The following is a 17,788-nucleotide window of genomic DNA, read 5'->3' on the forward strand; positions in this document are numbered from 1 at the left end:
TTACAGAAGCATTGAAGACTTTTCACTGGATTGATAGAATATAGTAAATGTATATATATTATCATTTCTATACAGCAGTATGACTTTACTGGTTATGTTACGGTTAGTTTTTGTAGTAACCTATTGTAGTGATGTGAATAATCCGTTTTCAGTAGTGTATCTCTGTCATCGTATCTGAATTTTCTATTTAAAACTAAGTGTTGTAGCATGTGGAGTGGAGTTTTTTACATGGTCAAAGTGCAACAAAAAACCGCTGTGTAGTCTTCGTCAAGTAATTTGCAACAGCAGCAAGCATGCATGGCGCTCTCCCGTGCTAAAACAGTAATATGCATTTTTAATTAGCATGTTTAAGAAAGACAGTTAAAGATAGATGCTCAAGGAATGATGACATGTTTAAATGAAAGCATGACCAGTAATTTGCATTTCATATGAAGTTTATTCCCTACCTGGTCAAACCAGGAGTGGCCTGGCTATCTGGGGAAGCAGGGGTAGGCCTGACTCTGTCATGGAAAAAACAACTCATTATTTACTTTTTTTTGTTGGCATTCGATCTCAATGTATTAGTACAGGTTTGTTATAGTAATTCGATTGAGAATTAATTTCTTTGTAGTTATTTAAAATAGTTTTAAAGTTTATTCAGAATTAAAAAATGAGTGAGTCTGAGTGAGCGTACCTTAAAAGCGGTTTTTCGTTGCACTCAGAATCATTGTCTAGTTCCTGGGAACACCGATCAGAAGGCAGGGGTGGAGGTGTTATGTCTTCTACGCTTGGTTTCCTAGCAAATGTACTTGAGGGCGGAGTCGGTTTTGGAAAGTTCCCTAACCTGAACTTGTCTCTTATTCTTTCAACTGTTGTCATGGGGTAAGGAGTTGTTGAAACTTTCATGTCGGTAGTATTAGTGAATGTTGAATTTTGTACAAGTTCTTTAAAATATGAATTTATTTCCATCGCTAATGGAGACAGTGGTTTAGATTCCAGAGTGGGCCTTGTTTCAGTACCACCATTTCTCAAAATAACTGGTTTTTGTGTTGTAAACGTTGTTTGATCGTAACCTCTGCTTCTGTTAGATTTATTATCATTTGATGAAGATTTTATCAGCTCATATGGATCAACTGTTACAGTTGCAAGTGTAGGTCTATTTGCTTTCAAATTTGAATTTTCTTTCTTTTCAAACTGTCCATTACCTCTTCCCAGGTACTGGTCTTCATTGTTCTTGAAGTGATAATTTCTATTGTTGACAAATTCATCTCTGTTTCTAAATGAGGGCGAGTTATCTTGTCTATTTGAACCAGTATCTCTTACAGTCTGTGTAGTACTTTTAATTTCGTTATCACCATAAGGTTCAACTGGAAGCCTTTGATAATTATTTTGCCTTCCTGAGTCAATATAAGGTCTGTTTGTAGATGAATTGTCCTCTATATTATAATTGTCTGTTGAACTTTGAGGTTGAATTGTTGTCTTCCATACTTTCTTTCTTATATGCATTTTTCTAACATTTGATTGTCTGTCTTGAGCAAAGTCACTGATCGAATCTTCATCATACCCTTCAGTAGCAGCTTCAGCTCTGTTTGTAACAGCAGCTGATGACAATGTTTTTATTCTTCTTGGAATATACTGAGCTTCCAATGAGAAATTTGTATTCCTCTGATTCAGGTCAGTTGCATCATTATCTCCTTTCAAACTTTCAATTCCAAAAGAAGGTTCTTTATTATTAAAAGTTATATCTTCTTCAGAATTGAAATCAATATTATCACTCTCCTGTCGATCTCCTTGTTCTTCTGTTACCAATTGTAAACGATTTCTATTTTTCAACTGTCTTCTCCTCTGATTGTAGTTAACACTTTCTAAATCTGCCACAGAATCAACTTCAGTATTGAAATGTTCATCATCATTTCCATTTCTTTCTTTTGATGGGTTTATTTTAGTATTTGTTCTTGAATTAATTATTCTTCTTCCCGCGTCTAATTTTTCTTGTTCATTGATATTATTTAAAGGCGTGCTCTCTGTGCTGGGATTTATGATTGAGTCTTGAGGTTTACGTATTCTTGGACGAGCAGTAGTTATTGTTACTTGTTCATCATGATTATATTCTGTACTTTGTTCTACTGATGTTGAGTATGCATTATACTCATTTTTAAAGCCATTCCTTGTTGCAGGTCTGACCCGATTCCTAATTCTAATTTGATTATTCTGTATATTACCAATGGCATAGTAGCTGTTTTGTTGTTCATTTTGGATTGTACCTCCACTATTGCCATCTTGGTTATTGCCAACAGTGTGCTTTTGTTCAATTGAACTTGTTTTTCTGATATTGGCAGCATTGTCATTTGCACTTTTAGAGTCAACAGGTGGAACAGTGATAGTTTCTAATGTTGCTAGAATAAAACCACCAACTTGAGCGTTGTTTTCCCTATCAATTTTCAATGAATATACTGGCTTAGGGACAACTTTTTCTGTAGTTTGGAAGAATCTTACTGGTGTTCTGGTAGTACTTGAGAAATCATACGCCGAGTCCTTATTATTCTCTTTTATTATGATATCCTCAGAATTTAATATATTTGATTTTCTATTATTATCTGTAGGTTCCTCTGTAGTATGTGTGTGGTATTTCCTTTTTGTGGCATGATAAAGTGGTGTGTAACTCTCAATATCTTCTGTCACTTGGTACAGATTATTTCCTGTTTTTCTTGGTTGTACAGTGTTTGTTGTAACATCTGGTCGAAGATCGTCTATGTGGATTTTTTGGGGTTGCGTTTCTTGATTTTGACTGGCTTCATAATCATCTCTGCTTTTTACTGCTTGAATAGGAATAAATTTAAAAATACTTTCTTCTGTGGTAGAGGCAGTTGAATGCTGCCTACTTATGATTCGTGTACTTGTTTGCCTGCCACTTTTCAAATTGCTTGACAAATCTGATGAATTAATTTCTTTTGATGGTGATTCTATTTCAGTAGATAACTGTGCATGTTGTCTATTTATAATTTTAGGAGTGTTTTCTGTAATTCTTGAACGATTTTGGAATCTATGTGTTCTTGCTAACGCAATAGAATCTTCCTGAAGGCTCCTTGATGGATTAACTGGTACGAATTGAATATTTTCATCTTGAATAGTCTTTGAAAATTCATTATTTATGTTTGGCAATCTTCTCCTTGTACCAGTTTGTTCTTCCATATTCCTTTGGTATGCTCTTCTAAAGTTTTCCACTGATTCCTGAGTAGTTTGGGAAGATAATTGTATAGGAAGGGACTCTATAGTTTCTTTTGTAAGAGGAGGTAATTTGTAAGGCTTCACAGTTTCTGAAGGAGTTTCTATTGCTGGAGTTGATGTTTCAGTATTATCATAATGGTACCTGTTTCCTCTTCTAATCGTGTATTTTGGTTTATCTGTAACTTGATCTGACTCTGTAACTGGATTTCTGAGAGGGTTTGAAGTACTACTTGGTACAATTATTCTGAAAGGCCTCGACTTTGACTGATGTCCGAAATCAGCTTCAATATTTGTGTCCCTTTTAGGGGGTGGTGTGGAAGAAATGTGACTAGTATCAAGGTCATCCAAATAATAAGAGAATGGTTTTGGTTGGTTGTCCTTCTTGGAATATTCAACATTTACAGAACCTCTATTTGCGTTGATTTCTGATATTGTTTTTGTTTCATCTGAGATTTTGGGTTTTTCTGTACTTGTAGGATTTTCCTGTCGTAGATAATTTAGCACTAACTCGTGCGTATCTCGCGAAGGCCCACTACTAGGTGGATCTTCCACTCTGAAAGAATTTGATCTTTGCCTTACATTTTCTTCCAACTGTTTAGAAGATGTTACTGGAAATTTTTCATCTTCGAACGAAAATGCAGCTGTAAGAGTTAAATGCCTATTGCGAGGGAAATTACGTTGAACTTGTTTTTGCCTTTCTTTTTCAGCTCCATCGGGTGTTTTGACTGCTTCTTCTCGTTTTGTAGATCTCGATCTGTAGCAAGATGAATGAAAACAACAAATAAATTCACATTTTTAACCAAACCAAAATTTCATTTAAAAAAATCTCTCGATAAATATCCTTGATTTGACATGTTTCGAAATATAGTTTCACAAATAAAAATTTGATAATATAAGTAAATTTGTATTTGCCAACTTTGTGCCAAGCATGTTTTTTGTCAAGACTGCATTTTTGTTCCCATTAAAATCCAAAGAGATGTAACAAAGTATGGGTGAAATTCTAAGTGACACTGTATTCTTTTATTTTGACCTTGGGATATTTATCAAAGTAAGAAAATTAATGCAAAACATATCACTTAAACTCATTACCTTTCAATGTTATGAAGATTTTGGCAAATCCATAAGCGTTATGAATCCAGTGCCAAAAGAGCCAGCCAGTTAGAAAGGAATATATAATTAATTAGAGTATAAAGAAGTTGTGTAACATTTCTCTAGAGCTTAATTAAAAATATATTGATTGCAAAAATTCTACACTACTTACTCTAGTATTGTATTCATTAGAATTTGGAATAAGGTCCAAAACCTTCAATGCTGACTCAAAGTTCTGAAATTTTCTTACTCAGATATAACTGTAAAGAAAAACTTTGGCATAAAAGAATTTAAGTTTATGGAGGTAAATAAACATTCTATACAATCTCAATGTTTTTGTTACAGATAACTTTTTGTAATGAAGTCTATTGGATACATGGTTACAGTTTGTTTTTTACCTTTTGTCTATTATTTTCAGGAGACAAACGATGGTTGAAAGGATCATACTCTACAATATTGATGTCCATTTATTGAGTATGGTCTAATATGGGAAAGTACATTTAAGAATTATTTTATAAATAACGAAGTTTAAAGTTACACATTTATGAATTAATTCATATAAACAATTTATTTAAAATTCATATTTAACAATGTAGCCATAATACATTTAAAGGTTGGTGCTTTCAAAGAAAGAAGAAATAATAGTGTAATTAAAAGTAATTATAAAAAAAAGTTTTTCTCCTAAATTTAATATGTGCATTTTTTTACTAACTCCTCTTGGTTTGATAGCTAGCTGGTTTTCCGAACACAATAAATTTCCTTCAATAATAATATCATCCTTGTAAACCTACTGCCCCTATTTTAAACAACACTAATAGAATTTGTGTTGTTACTTTATTAAACAAAAATTGATATTAATCTTTTTTGTGTGAGTGTAAATGAGAATAGAGTTCAAAAGAAGGTATCTATAATTGAAGATACAATTATCTTATCATTATTATTATCAGGGTGCCGTAGATGAACCCTGATTTGAGAGAGGACCCTGAAATATGTTGAAAATTTTTACCTATCAGTTTACCAATTACCAACCATATAAAGGATTACATACAGTACCAAAGTGTCAACCTATCTATTGACCTGTATTATAATTTTTCATAACCAAATGAAACATTTTTAAAAGGTCCTAAAAGTATTTTGAAAAATATGATTTTATATTTTAACACAAATGCAAATACGATTAATTTTGTTCGGATTTATAAGAGAGTAATCCATACAAATAATACACATGTACGAAGTTTAAATTATGACAATAAAATAAAAAGAAACACAAACTTGAGTGTGAAAAATCCTAAATACATAACTTAATGCTACAATTACTGCTAACAGATTTGGTGATACAATGTGGTTGCAAAATGGCAAACTTTAGAGATTATATTACTAATTTAAAAAAAAAATATGTTTTTACTAAGTTTCCAAGACAAATAACACATCTAATACCAATAAGTGTATAAATACCTGAATCAATAATACTGAGTAAAAAACTTTAATCATTATCATTATGAAATTGATTCAATATTCAAATAAATAAATAAAAACGTATATTGTGAAGTAATTTTATTTTAAAAATATATTTGATCAAGAGAAATATTAAAAAATTGTAAAATTCTGTTCCCTTTAAGTTGCTAGTAACATACGGTAGTTTATTAATTTAATAATATTATACCATTAATAATCGGTTTTGAAACAAAATTAGCCTGTTGAATTCTTGCATGTGTTATAAAATTACACTGTGTCATTCATAATTTTCAGATATGTTTAATTACAATTATTATATCCTCTTTTTGACTTCTAAATCCATGAGAAACATTAAAATACTATTTGCTAATTTCAAATTAAAGAACAACATAATCTGATAAAATGTAATAGATAATTTACATTCACATTCACCTGGAAAAACGAGGGGAACGTTTACATATAATATGATGATTGTTAAGGTATTAAAGCAATAAGCAAAGCATTCCATGACCAAGATGCAGACTTACCTGTTGCTCTTCAGGTCTATATCAGACTGCTTGTAGTCAATATCTTCATCCTTGAACAACAATGTGAACGTCGCTTAAGTTAAATTGATATTAAAACTATAAAATAGTGAGATATCTAGAAACGGAATTTAGAATATGTCATCAATATCAATATAAAATTATGTTACTGCATTGACTATCCTATTTGGATTCTTACTTAACTATCAAACGCTAGTGTGATATTTTATTAAAAGTATAAAGTTTAAACACTCCAAATCAGAATATCTCTGATTTGCTTGTTTATATTATAACTGATGTAATACATGAATGTATCCCTGGTTAAGATATTAATATTTTTATATTAATACTGCAGTATAAAACATCAGCCAATCAGAAACGAGGTTGTATGACTAGCTCTTCTTTCACTATGGTACCCAAACAGTAACCGAAACCGAGGAAGAAGATATGAGTCGTGGCTCCATATATGTGAGAAACTACACCTGTCCCGATCTTCCAAAAGTCTCCTCTTTGATTCTCTTTCCCTCAGCATTCTAAGTTTAATTTATAAAACCGAAACAACAACAATACCATGAGGTACCTAACTCATACCTGGAGGTTATAGTTATCGCTGTAGTCCTGAGCACCAACAGACTGGGAGTACACATCCTGCTGTACAGCGTTGTACGACTGCTGTGGTGGAGGGGGACTGTATTGCACTGATGGTTTTCGTGATGGAGTGGCCTGTACTTGCTGCTGGACTACTGGAGACTGCTTCTGGTACTGCTGGTTCTGCTGGCCCGAGTATTGGCTGTAGTCTGCAACAGTTCAGTACCGCCTTAGTAGTGGCCAAAGGACTAATGGTCTCTGTTAATGTACCAACTTATGATGTTATTCAGTGTTAAAGCTGTTGATTGTGTACATAAATCTTACTCTGAAAATGTCCCATAAAGGTCTCTATGGTAAACATCTTATGATGGATCAAACATTTTCAGTTTCTCCTTTTGTAGGGTTTACATTCCAGAAACTGCTTAATTTTGTGATTTAAATCGTTGTTGCACATTAAATATTCATAATTGCTTGAGACTACTTCTAACCAGGATTTTTGGCAAGAACCAACAAGACCTAGTGGAAATCTTCATCAGTCAATTAAGGCCATAGTGGATAGGGCACGTTCTAGAGAAAGAGTACCTAGATGGCACATGACAGTCTGGATAAGAATCTTGAAAGAGGCTGAAGATAGGGCAAAAGAAATTTGATTATGTATAACAAAGAAGGAAATGAGAAGAATGAGAGAGTTATAATTCCTGAGTTGAAAAATGTGCCGTTTAATGCAGAAAATAAGTTAAAATAAGAGAAAATTAACGCTTGTGCATTGACAAAATGAAATACATAATATATTCTGTTACAGTTAAATTACTAAAATAATTGATCAATTAATTCCCAGGACTATTCTTAAACTGTAGGCTATCAAAACACCAGTTATTTTCTGTTCTTTGAGGAACAAATGTGTTTACATAGAACTAACCATTTTCCTGCCCTATTTGCTGCTTTTCAGATACTTAAAACTTAATAGAATCATAACAAGTAAAAGCTTGGGAGATTACTACTAAGTACCTACTAACTTCTCATTTGGTTGTAAAAGTGTTTGTGAGTTAATTGTATTGAATGATCTCAATTTTAGTTTCATCAGCGTATCATATGTAAATAGTTCAATTTCAGTATACATTTTATTTTTAATTTCCTTCATGTGTTGAAGTTTTATGTACAACATGCTCTAATACATGGAATTTAAATTATCACTAATCTGGCCTGTTTTCAGATTATTAATACTCTAAGTAATTAAAGTATGGCCCGTTTCTCATTGTGTTTAAACTTTTCAATATTTAAATATGACATTATTTCACGATTGTTTTTAAATCGTAATTACAAAACCAGCAGATTAACAATTAATGAATAATCCAACAATCCTCAGTTCGGAACTATTTATGTTCAAATTTAATATAATTGCAGAATTATTAGCTAAACATTAGATTGTTTCACCTGATAGCTTACCGATGTCCTTGTACAGATCGGCCTCATCCTCGTATATGTTGTAGTACGGGTCGTACGGAGAAGGAGTGTACTGTTGTTGTTGTTGCTGTGTCGCATTGTACCCTCGGGCAGTCACTCGGGTCGTGGTCGGCTCTATATACGGTGGAGCAATGCTCTGGCGGCTAAAACAGTACAGCACAGTCTTAGCCACTGGCTATTTGACAAAGTAAAGTAAGGTATGACCTGTTTAGCCAAGTAGGATCAGGCGAGGGCTCTGTCCAATACTAAGAATTGGCTGAACGATGATTCTAAATAGAGAACCAGAAAGTTCCCTCCCTTCCTGGAACTTTGTTCTTTAAATAGTCCTTCGATATTTTGATCATTTCAGTGACGTAGCCAAGGATGTGGTTCATAGGATCGCACATTGATTTGTATAAGTATAATCAAAGAGAAAAATGCACTGAACAAATATTTTACGCCATGTCAATCATACACAAACATTTTGCAGCAAGCTGATTTATACTTTTACAGTTTATAATCATTAGTTTTTGCCAGGATCAAAATCATTGTGCATACTGTAATCTTTTGGTAAACCGCCTTCCATTTTGAAAATCCATGCTACACTACTGTGTCACCACAAACACCCATTCAAGGATCGCTATGTTCAACATTGATTTATATTGAGAACCTCTATGCAGGAGAGAGGATTTATTTATTTTTTTTTTATTCCTGTGAGTCAAAGACCGCAAAGATCTAACAAGGATGAGTGATAGTGAGTATAAACCAGAGTAAACAATACTGATAACACAACTAAAACAAACATGGTTTCTGGACACACTCTACAGTACGAAAAAACAAAAACAAAGATGTCTCATCGAAACAAATTTGTTCACAGTGCTATCTGGAGGCTAATCTTGTACTAATAACACTAATCTTGTAATAGGGTAACACTAGCGATTTCTCTTGACTGGTCTCAGTTAGTAACGACATTGAGACGTCCATGTATGGATTGTCTGTCGACAACTGATTCTCTTAAAATTTTTACTAAAATTCAAGTGAAATTGTAAATATACCTGGTGTAGTATTTACATTTTTTTCTCTTATATTTCACTTGCAATTCTTCTACAAACAAAGTGAGTATACATATTTTATTAACAAATGCATAGATGCTAGTTATACATACTCATCTTAGTGTCTGTTAAGTTCGACATGATACATAAAGTACTGTTAACAAAATCACAGATGTTAAAAATTTTTGTTTTAAAAACGATTAATATTTTTCCTACCAAAGAAGAATATTGTTGGACTTTTCACACATTACTTACCCATTGACTCTCAGAGGTTTAGTCAGATGAGAGTTGAACGTTAGTAGCGTCATTGGTCGTTGGCCAGTTTGAGGATGCGTAAAGTTAGTGCGTTGCGTCAGTGGTCTTTGCCTCAAATGTTTCAGTGATTTGGGAATGAAAGGTAAGGTAGTAGCAGAGTGCAGTTTTGAGCTGTCAGTAGTCATATGTAAACTCTGGTTAAGTTTGGTTGTGTCTGGTCTAAATGTAATATTACGTAAGTGAGTAGGTGAGGTGTTGTGTCTTTGGATGATCTTTGGGAGATTCTTAAATTCATCTGAGGAAGTCGATGTACCATTTGTGAAGACAGAAGTATTATAAAATCCCTTCCCTACAGATGCTGTCTTCAGTAATACATCTTGGTATATATTTTCACCCAGTTTGTTGTTCTGGTAGGTCAGCAGAGTGGGAGGAAAATCGGATGTTTTATTCGGATTAGTTCTTGGGAAACTCAACAAAGAATTAGTTGGTTTATTAACGAATGGTGAACCATTCAAAGCTAATAAGCCACTACTATTAGGCAAATGATTTTTATTATTTGCAGGATCACTTTTCATAACTGATTTGGTGAATAGTTGTTGACTTTCGGCTATGTTCTCAACAACTGCATAATTGGCTGGCCTTGTTGATTTATTGCTTTCACCATCGATGTCTTCCTCATCATAGTCATACTCTTCACTGCCTTCTGATTGATCGTAATCACTTTCTATACTTTCAGTAGTGTTACACTTATGATTCTTATACTTATTGCAGTCGAATATTTCCCCTTTATTATATGACGATGATAGATAATCATCCCTTTCCGACTCATCCTCTTCCTCTATTGATGCTTCATCGTAGTCATCATAGAGGTTGGATTTATCAAAGGTTAAAAAGTCTATGTTGTTTAATTTTTTTGGTATATCTGGCGGTTTTCACCTCCTTATTTACAGGTGAATGCAAGTTTTCAATGGAAAATTCATCGGAGTAATAGTCTTCATCACTTCCATAATAATCTTCATCGTCATACAGGCTGTCCTCTTGTTTACTTCTTTTATGCTTGTTGTGGGGTGGATCACTCAAAGAATTCTCCCTGTGTACGGAGAATAAGGTGGGTTCTTCATCAGATATGTTGTACTGAAAATCTTTGTAATAAATTGGGTGAGCAGTAGTGTGTTTAGATAAAATTGGTTTGAATTCATTAGCTTCATCAGAGAAATTAAAAGAATGTGAAGGAGGTATGTTTATATTTTCGATGTACTTATGATTACTGGGAATTGAGACATCATTAGTGTATGTGTCAACTATAGTATCCTCTAGAGGACGTTGTGTATAATCAGAATAATCCGTTATAGTACCCGTGACTTGATAATTAGGATTTTCAAATTCCTTTGAAACCAAATCTAGAGGTTTTGGAATATCTTTGAGAGATTGATAGTGGTTGTTATATTTTGAATACGTTTTATTGAAATAAGGTTGACTATTAGACACACCAGTCTGTGGAACATTTCTTGTCGTAAAGTTAAAATTGTCACCAATTCCTTGTGTTTGTATTTTGTAACGTTGTCTTTGTTCTTGCAACAACTCTTCTGTTAAAGGCTGGTACTGAATCGTTTTTATCAAACCTGGATGAGTTTTATTGAGATTTCCTTCTTGTTGAAAGTTGTTTGGCTTCCTTGCTTTCGTTTTGTATCTGTTTGTATTGATCTTATCATCATTATCATTACTAGATCCTAGAGAGTGTCCACTGTTTTGAACTGATAGTGTAGCATTTTTGGATACGGACTGATCATTTAACTCATCAAAGTAGTTACCAAAATTTAATACAGGATTTGAAAATGAATTGTTAACATTTTGATATTTGTATTTTTGATATTCGTAGACATTTTTAGGTGGAACTGAAAATTCTAAACCTTCTTCATCTGATTTTAGTGTATCTTTTTCAAATTCATACTTTGAGGTTTGATCTTTATCTTTGTATTCTTCACTATTTCCATGTTCTGTATAATACTGTGAGTGTTGGGGTAAGTTATTGACATTATTTTTAACATTAACTCTGTGAGGTAGGCTTTTGTCACTATCCAGTTGAGCTAGATTAAAATTTACAACAGGTTTTATTTCTGAGCCTCTTTCACCATTTTTATCATTTTTGTGGTTTACATCTGCATTATAGTTTGGAGAAGAAACTTGAGTTTTCTCACTATCAAGAGCAAATTCACTCAAATTGAAATTGGCTTTATCTTTTCCATTAGTTGAGTTGCTGTTTTGAATGTTGTTTATTACATGAGTCTGGTTTTGAAATAGTTGTATTTTTAACAGAAAAGGTACCACACTGTTGTTTACAACATTTTGATTTGGTCTATTATTTTTACTATAGGAATTCGGTGAAGTCTCTAGATTGAAAAACACATAATTGTCTGGTTGATTTTCAAGAGATGACAAACTCACGAGATGATGAGGATGTTGTTTATTCTTAGATGTGCCTGCTTGATTTTCTTTTTCAATAGAACTTGGAGTTATGAGTAAGCCAGGTGAAGGCTTTGGTAGCTTCACTCCTTGTCCAATTATAGGAACAAAGTCATTCTCATTGTCTTGTATTGGAAAACGTATAGGTTTAGAAAATTTAGATGGTGTGAAAGTATGCCTATTCCGTGCTGAATTATAGTTGTTACTGATTCCAGGACTTTTATTAGCCTGGTTGTAGTGTGAAGTGTAAACCGGCCAAGATGGTGGTGGAGGAGGAGGAAGCTGAGGGGTAGCGAGAGGGGGGAAGTGAGGAGAGGCTGCTGCCCAAGAAGTAGCACCAACTGTTACACTCGGGTGTGCTGTCCTGGTGTTTCCTGGGAAACTTGAAGTACAACAAGTTCTTAGTAGTCAGATTCATAGGTGACATTGCATTAATATGGGAAATATTTGAATGGTCAAGGGAGACTTTGCCTGATTAACATTCTGATTACAAGGCTGCATTTTGGAATTTGAATATTGGCATTACTTATTATAGCATTATCGGCGGAACATATCTAATTCCAGAAATTCACCTGACGCTAGATTTGAAGCTAGATTTGATTTCTTCGTGATCCTAACTAATTTAGAAAGCAGTGATTTGCTTCGTTGTAAGATGTATCTAGATCTATTTATAAACGGATTGATGTAAGAGATAGACAATTTTGAATTTAGAGTTAGATCTACTGGTCCTTGACATATCACATATTTCTTAGTTTTCCTGAACACAAGCTCACAAGCACGAAATCTCTCTTACTCCTCCTTCCATTATGTATTCCATTATTGGTTTACCAAACAGTCAATGTGTATGTGCAATTCAGGTTCGTCTTTGAAAATTGTTTGGGAGGTATTAGCGATGAATTGCATCATCGGAACATCATACTTCAAAAAGGCATTTTCATCTACAGTTTTGATATTAAAGGATATTTAATCTGCTATAGTTGCATCATAATTTTTCATACAATTTTGGTGAACGTTTCCTTGAGGGACAAATTTTTGTAACTACGTAGCTTAACGGTAGCAGCCACTATTCTTGACATCAAGTCAAAAATTTTTCCGAAAAACTTATTGCAGAAAAAAACAAGTGAAGAAACCTTGCTTGGAATTCTGCATCCTGTTAACATTTCAAGATGTTGCCCAAAAATTCTTTAAAATGTTAAGAATTTACTACTGATCAAACGAAATAGGGATAGGGAGATTTGGATTAAAATCCAATAATACTCAAGATATCACTTCTCTGAAAACTAGTAATGTGAATTCTTGGATGTTGCAGAGAATAATTTATTGTTTTACTGTTATTGATTTTTTGGCATGATATGCACCCACGAATTTTCTAACTTACAAATTACAGAGTTGCGAATGTAAGAAAATTTTTGGTCTGTTCTGATTATCATGGAGAAACCTTGGGACATGTTCAATATTGGGTTAACCGTATTCCAAAATTAAAGTGCGTTACTATAAAATATTTTTGTTATTTATCACAAAAACGGTTGCCAAAAGATAAAACCATCAAGGTCTGGTAGAGAACGGCCTTGTTTTCAAAATGTTAATGAGGAAAGTACAGCTAAACAGAATCCAAAACTAAAGATTCAAAAAGTATTTAAAATCAGTCCCTAAAGTTATTTATTACGTTGAGTGTGAATAGTTTTGTGAATTTGATCACAGTAGAAAATGTTTAGTAAAAATGAAAAAATCTATGCATAAGTAACTCAACATTGCTACTTCCAAATTATGCATTAAACAAATTTAAACTTTTGTGACAAGATATATTAACAAATGCTAGTAATGGCAGTACCTCCCACCACATACTTTTTGATTATATACCCACTATTCTAAAATAGCATTTCAAAAGTTTATACATACCAATAAATCATTAAAAATTTCGGTTAGTACAATAATCCCCAAACATTTTATTTTAAAATAAATACACAATTACAGAACATCCATGCTGGTTAGTTTACCCAACTTACACCAGTTTTAGATCTGTACTATTATAAATTGATATGATATTCACATTTACATTTTCCGGTTCACATCGAAAAATATGGCTGTGGATAGTCAACATTTAGTCTATCTTCAGTCAACAGATTTTAAGCCGATCCGTGTTAAAATGCCAATAATACCTATTCGGCTGTACAGGTGAGCTGAATGGGCGGAGCTTTATCGTGATTGGCTGAACCTTAACCAATCAACGGACATCGTGGCCAATATTCATCAAAGGCTGCCAGATTTTTAACAGTTTGATGCTATCTTATTTGTCAAAACAATGTTCTTTCTAGATTATTTCTAAGATTTCTCTTGTCTTCATTGGGTAATAGTAGGGAATTTTTGCATTACTTTTATTTTGTCGAATTCTAGTATCGGTACATGTTTGTTTTTGTGACTTTTTACGCTATGGCGTATCCTGACGTTTCGTGCGCCTGATGAATCCACTAATTTCGTTTAAAATAAGAAGTGTTTTATTTCCCCAATTAAAATGAACCGTAACTTCGTGGAATTTCATAGACTCCCGGCATACACAGTGGATTCGTATCCTTCACTGGTCTCAAACAGTTCTTAAACTTTTGATTAGGCTTGGTTTTGTATTATGTCTCCTTCATAATGTTTGGTACAATGCTAGCAACTATTGGATATTGGATACAGTCTTTCTGAATAATGTCCTATGATACATAGAATATTATCCATTAAGAGGACATATTCCAAACCAATAATACTTTTCATATTATTTTTATTCAGCAAAATATATTTTTATTTAAGCCAAATACATGACCGCTAGTCTTACGCGGGCAGTGTCATGACTTTTGCTATATTTTCCGGTGCCCACCGCATACAAAATTGATAATACAATTTAATTACCCTGACTGTGTTAATGTTTTATTTGCGTCAGCAATGTTTTGGCCGGTATAAATGGGTTCATTTGGAAGAAGGCTATACAAATGATCTAGTTTTGATAACATTCGTCTTGTATAAGTCTAATTTATAAATATCTTCAGGTTTTACTTCTTAAAATTGTATTTTTTAATTCTAACAATCTTAAGTTTAAAATTTAAGCAATCATCTTGTAGTAGTTTACAAAATCAAAAACAATTCTTCAAATTTTTATAACGATAATACTAATTAATGGAATGTTTGAACATTGTAGTAAGGTTGTCTGTATAAGCGTTGCATTTTAATAACAGATTTTATCTTGAAATCTACATACCACTACATACCACATTTAATTTGTTTTGTAATTTAGATAATAATTGTTTTAAGAATTGTCAAAAATAATTACCTACTTGTGGGAAACACGGTACGGGTAGGCTACTAACTGTTAGTTTTTCTACAAGATATTGGTTGTTATTCAATATTTACAGAACATGCAGCTATTTACAATTTTAATCGGTTAGGTAACAAAACCAGACCTACACCCTGTTAACGTCTCTTAGTAAAATATCTTAAAGATGGTTTTTGAACTCTGAAAGAATTTACTTCTAGAACATCGGAGATGTAACAGTCCAAAATGTACAAACAAACTGAACTCCGGTTCAGTTAGTTTAAATGAAAAGAGCGATGTGAAATTACGAAGTACTATATCATACTGTGCGTGGGCAACAGATGAATTCCGGATACAATTGAAAAATTGAGCTGATTTGTATATCACATTTGCTACAGACCAGTGCAATACTGACTGGGACTGGGTACTTCCAAGATTGCCGTCTTTGTTAATTTTAACGCCATCCTTACAGATGAAAGTGAAAGATTATTTTATTATTTTTTATAATTACTAGAACTATGAGAATAGGAACCGATTCATATCTTTCTCAAAGCGCAACAAAAGCAAAACGTTTTTGTATCGTATAGCACCCTCTGTTTAACTGTGATATAATAAAGAAGATGAACTGAACCTGCGTTCTTAGTAAGATGAACTCAACATCCTAGAATTCTAGCTATCTTACCCTTTGACTATCATATAACTTCCTCATCTCCTGCAAATTCTCACTAACTCTGTATTAGATAAATCAATTCACGGAATTATGATCGATCCGATTACCGATACCGTTTTAAGTCTTATTCTGCCCGTCCTCATGGACCACTGGCCTGTGCGAGGATCTTATCAAACAGAATAAGGGGGAGAGTCGATACAGTACAAGGTCGATGGTACTGATAAAAAGTGCAAGGGTCACAGACAGGATTCGAACCTGCGCTATCTCTAGCTCAGGCTCAAAGTCCAACGACTTAGACAGCTCGGCTATTGGCACTCCATTAAGAGTGGCTACTGTTGCAATGAGATTACATACATAGCGCTTACATACAAAACTTTTGTTACTAACCGTTAGACCATAGTAACTACGTATAGTGGATACCCTTATAGTCTGTAAGTTGACATAGTCTTTGGCGGAGCGTCTACACTAAGTCAAGAGCTAAGACTTGTTTCAGCTGTAGCACAAAAAATAAATAGATTTCTAGGCATGTTATTGGCCGAATACAATAGTTTTTATCAGTTTATGAGTACGAATTGACTACAATAAATTTCTATCAACTTATAAGTAGGACTTAGCAGCCGGACAGGATGGTGAAACATGCATGGTGAGGTTAGTTGTGAATGGTGAAAATTGTTACTCATATTCGTGCAAAGGGACTTGAACTAATACAATTTTAAGTTGTAGTACATTTTTATATGGTCTTTGGAAAACTCCCAAACATCATCCAAAAGAGACAAGTGAGAATTTGCAAAGAGATGTAGGATGTATATGAATTAGTAAGTAATACGAACATGTTCTGAACTCCCTCCTGTAATGTTTTGCCCGTGTTGGAAGTTATTATTTAATAACAGGAGTCTTTTGTCTGCTGTGGTATAAAAAATATTATCTTTACTATTTTATTTTTAAGGTTCTTGAAACAGAATACTTACTCTATTATAGTCTATGAGTTGAGAAACAAACATTTGAATTGTATAAGTACACAATCTGATTTTTCTTGAAATTGATTTTCCTCTAGGAATAAAAACGAACGTTACCCGCGATAATTTTGGTGAAGTCAAAACGGGAGAGTATCAAAAGGGTTAAAATATGAAATAATAGTTTTTCTCAGAGCTAATTTTTTTTAGCTTGGCACACTTATAAAAAACCACCAAACACTGAAATAAATTTTAAATCAGCGTTAGCGTACCATATACAAACCCTTAAAGAAGCGACTTTTAGTGTATTTATTTAGTTGTCTAACGATGATATAATGATTATTTATTGTCTGTTGTTCGGATTTATCAAGCTAGTAAAAATATGTTCTGAAAAAATTATTGTTTCATATTTTTAACCCTTTGAGACCTTTCCATTTCGGCATTAGCACAATTTATTAGTGCAACTGACGATCAATAGATTTCTTATTTAAAATTCCTTCACCGGTTTCAAGAAAAAATAGTTCTCTCTCTCCCTCTCCCCCTCTTTCTTCCCCCCTCTCCACCCCCTCTTTCTCTCTCTTTTGATAAGAATGAAAAAAAAAACACATGGCTAAGAAACATATAAATACATTTGGTTACAACATCTAGCTATACCGTTGAAAAGGTAAACTAAGATATTTCTAAGTAAGACGTGCCATTTCTAAGTTATACACCTTTCCATGACTAATTAAAGTTACCATTTTGATACTAAAACTGCACCTAGAGTAATAGAGTAACTGTACAGCACAACTAAAGTA

The 17,788-nt window shown here is 33.3% G+C and overlaps 1 protein-coding gene across 4 annotated transcripts in view; it reads right to left on the reverse strand.

Annotated features, from left to right (window-relative positions):
- The window catches only part of LOC124363091 (putative mediator of RNA polymerase II transcription subunit 26), a 151,826-nt gene that overhangs the window by 18,693 nt on the left and 115,345 nt on the right, over nt 1-17,788 (reverse strand). Inside the window, exons 6-10 of one of the 4 annotated variants that reach the window (XM_046818198.1) lie at nt 8,310-8,470; nt 6,867-7,072; nt 6,279-6,328; nt 674-3,961; nt 447-500 (exon numbers count right to left, since the gene is read on the reverse strand). In XM_046818198.1, coding sequence (XP_046674154.1) covers nt 447-500; nt 674-3,961; nt 6,279-6,328; nt 6,867-7,072; nt 8,310-8,470 — 3,759 coding nt within the window. Of the gene's footprint in view, nt 1-446; nt 501-673; nt 3,962-6,278; nt 6,329-6,866; nt 7,073-8,297; nt 8,471-17,788 lie in introns of all 4 variants that reach the window. The other 3 variants (XM_046818197.1, XM_046818200.1, XM_046818199.1) reach the window with 3 other exon arrangements.

The sequence above is a fragment of the Homalodisca vitripennis genome, chromosome 5 (genome assembly GCF_021130785.1).
Source record: "Homalodisca vitripennis isolate AUS2020 chromosome 5, UT_GWSS_2.1, whole genome shotgun sequence".
NCBI classification, from domain to species: Eukaryota; Metazoa; Arthropoda; class Insecta; order Hemiptera; family Cicadellidae; genus Homalodisca; species Homalodisca vitripennis.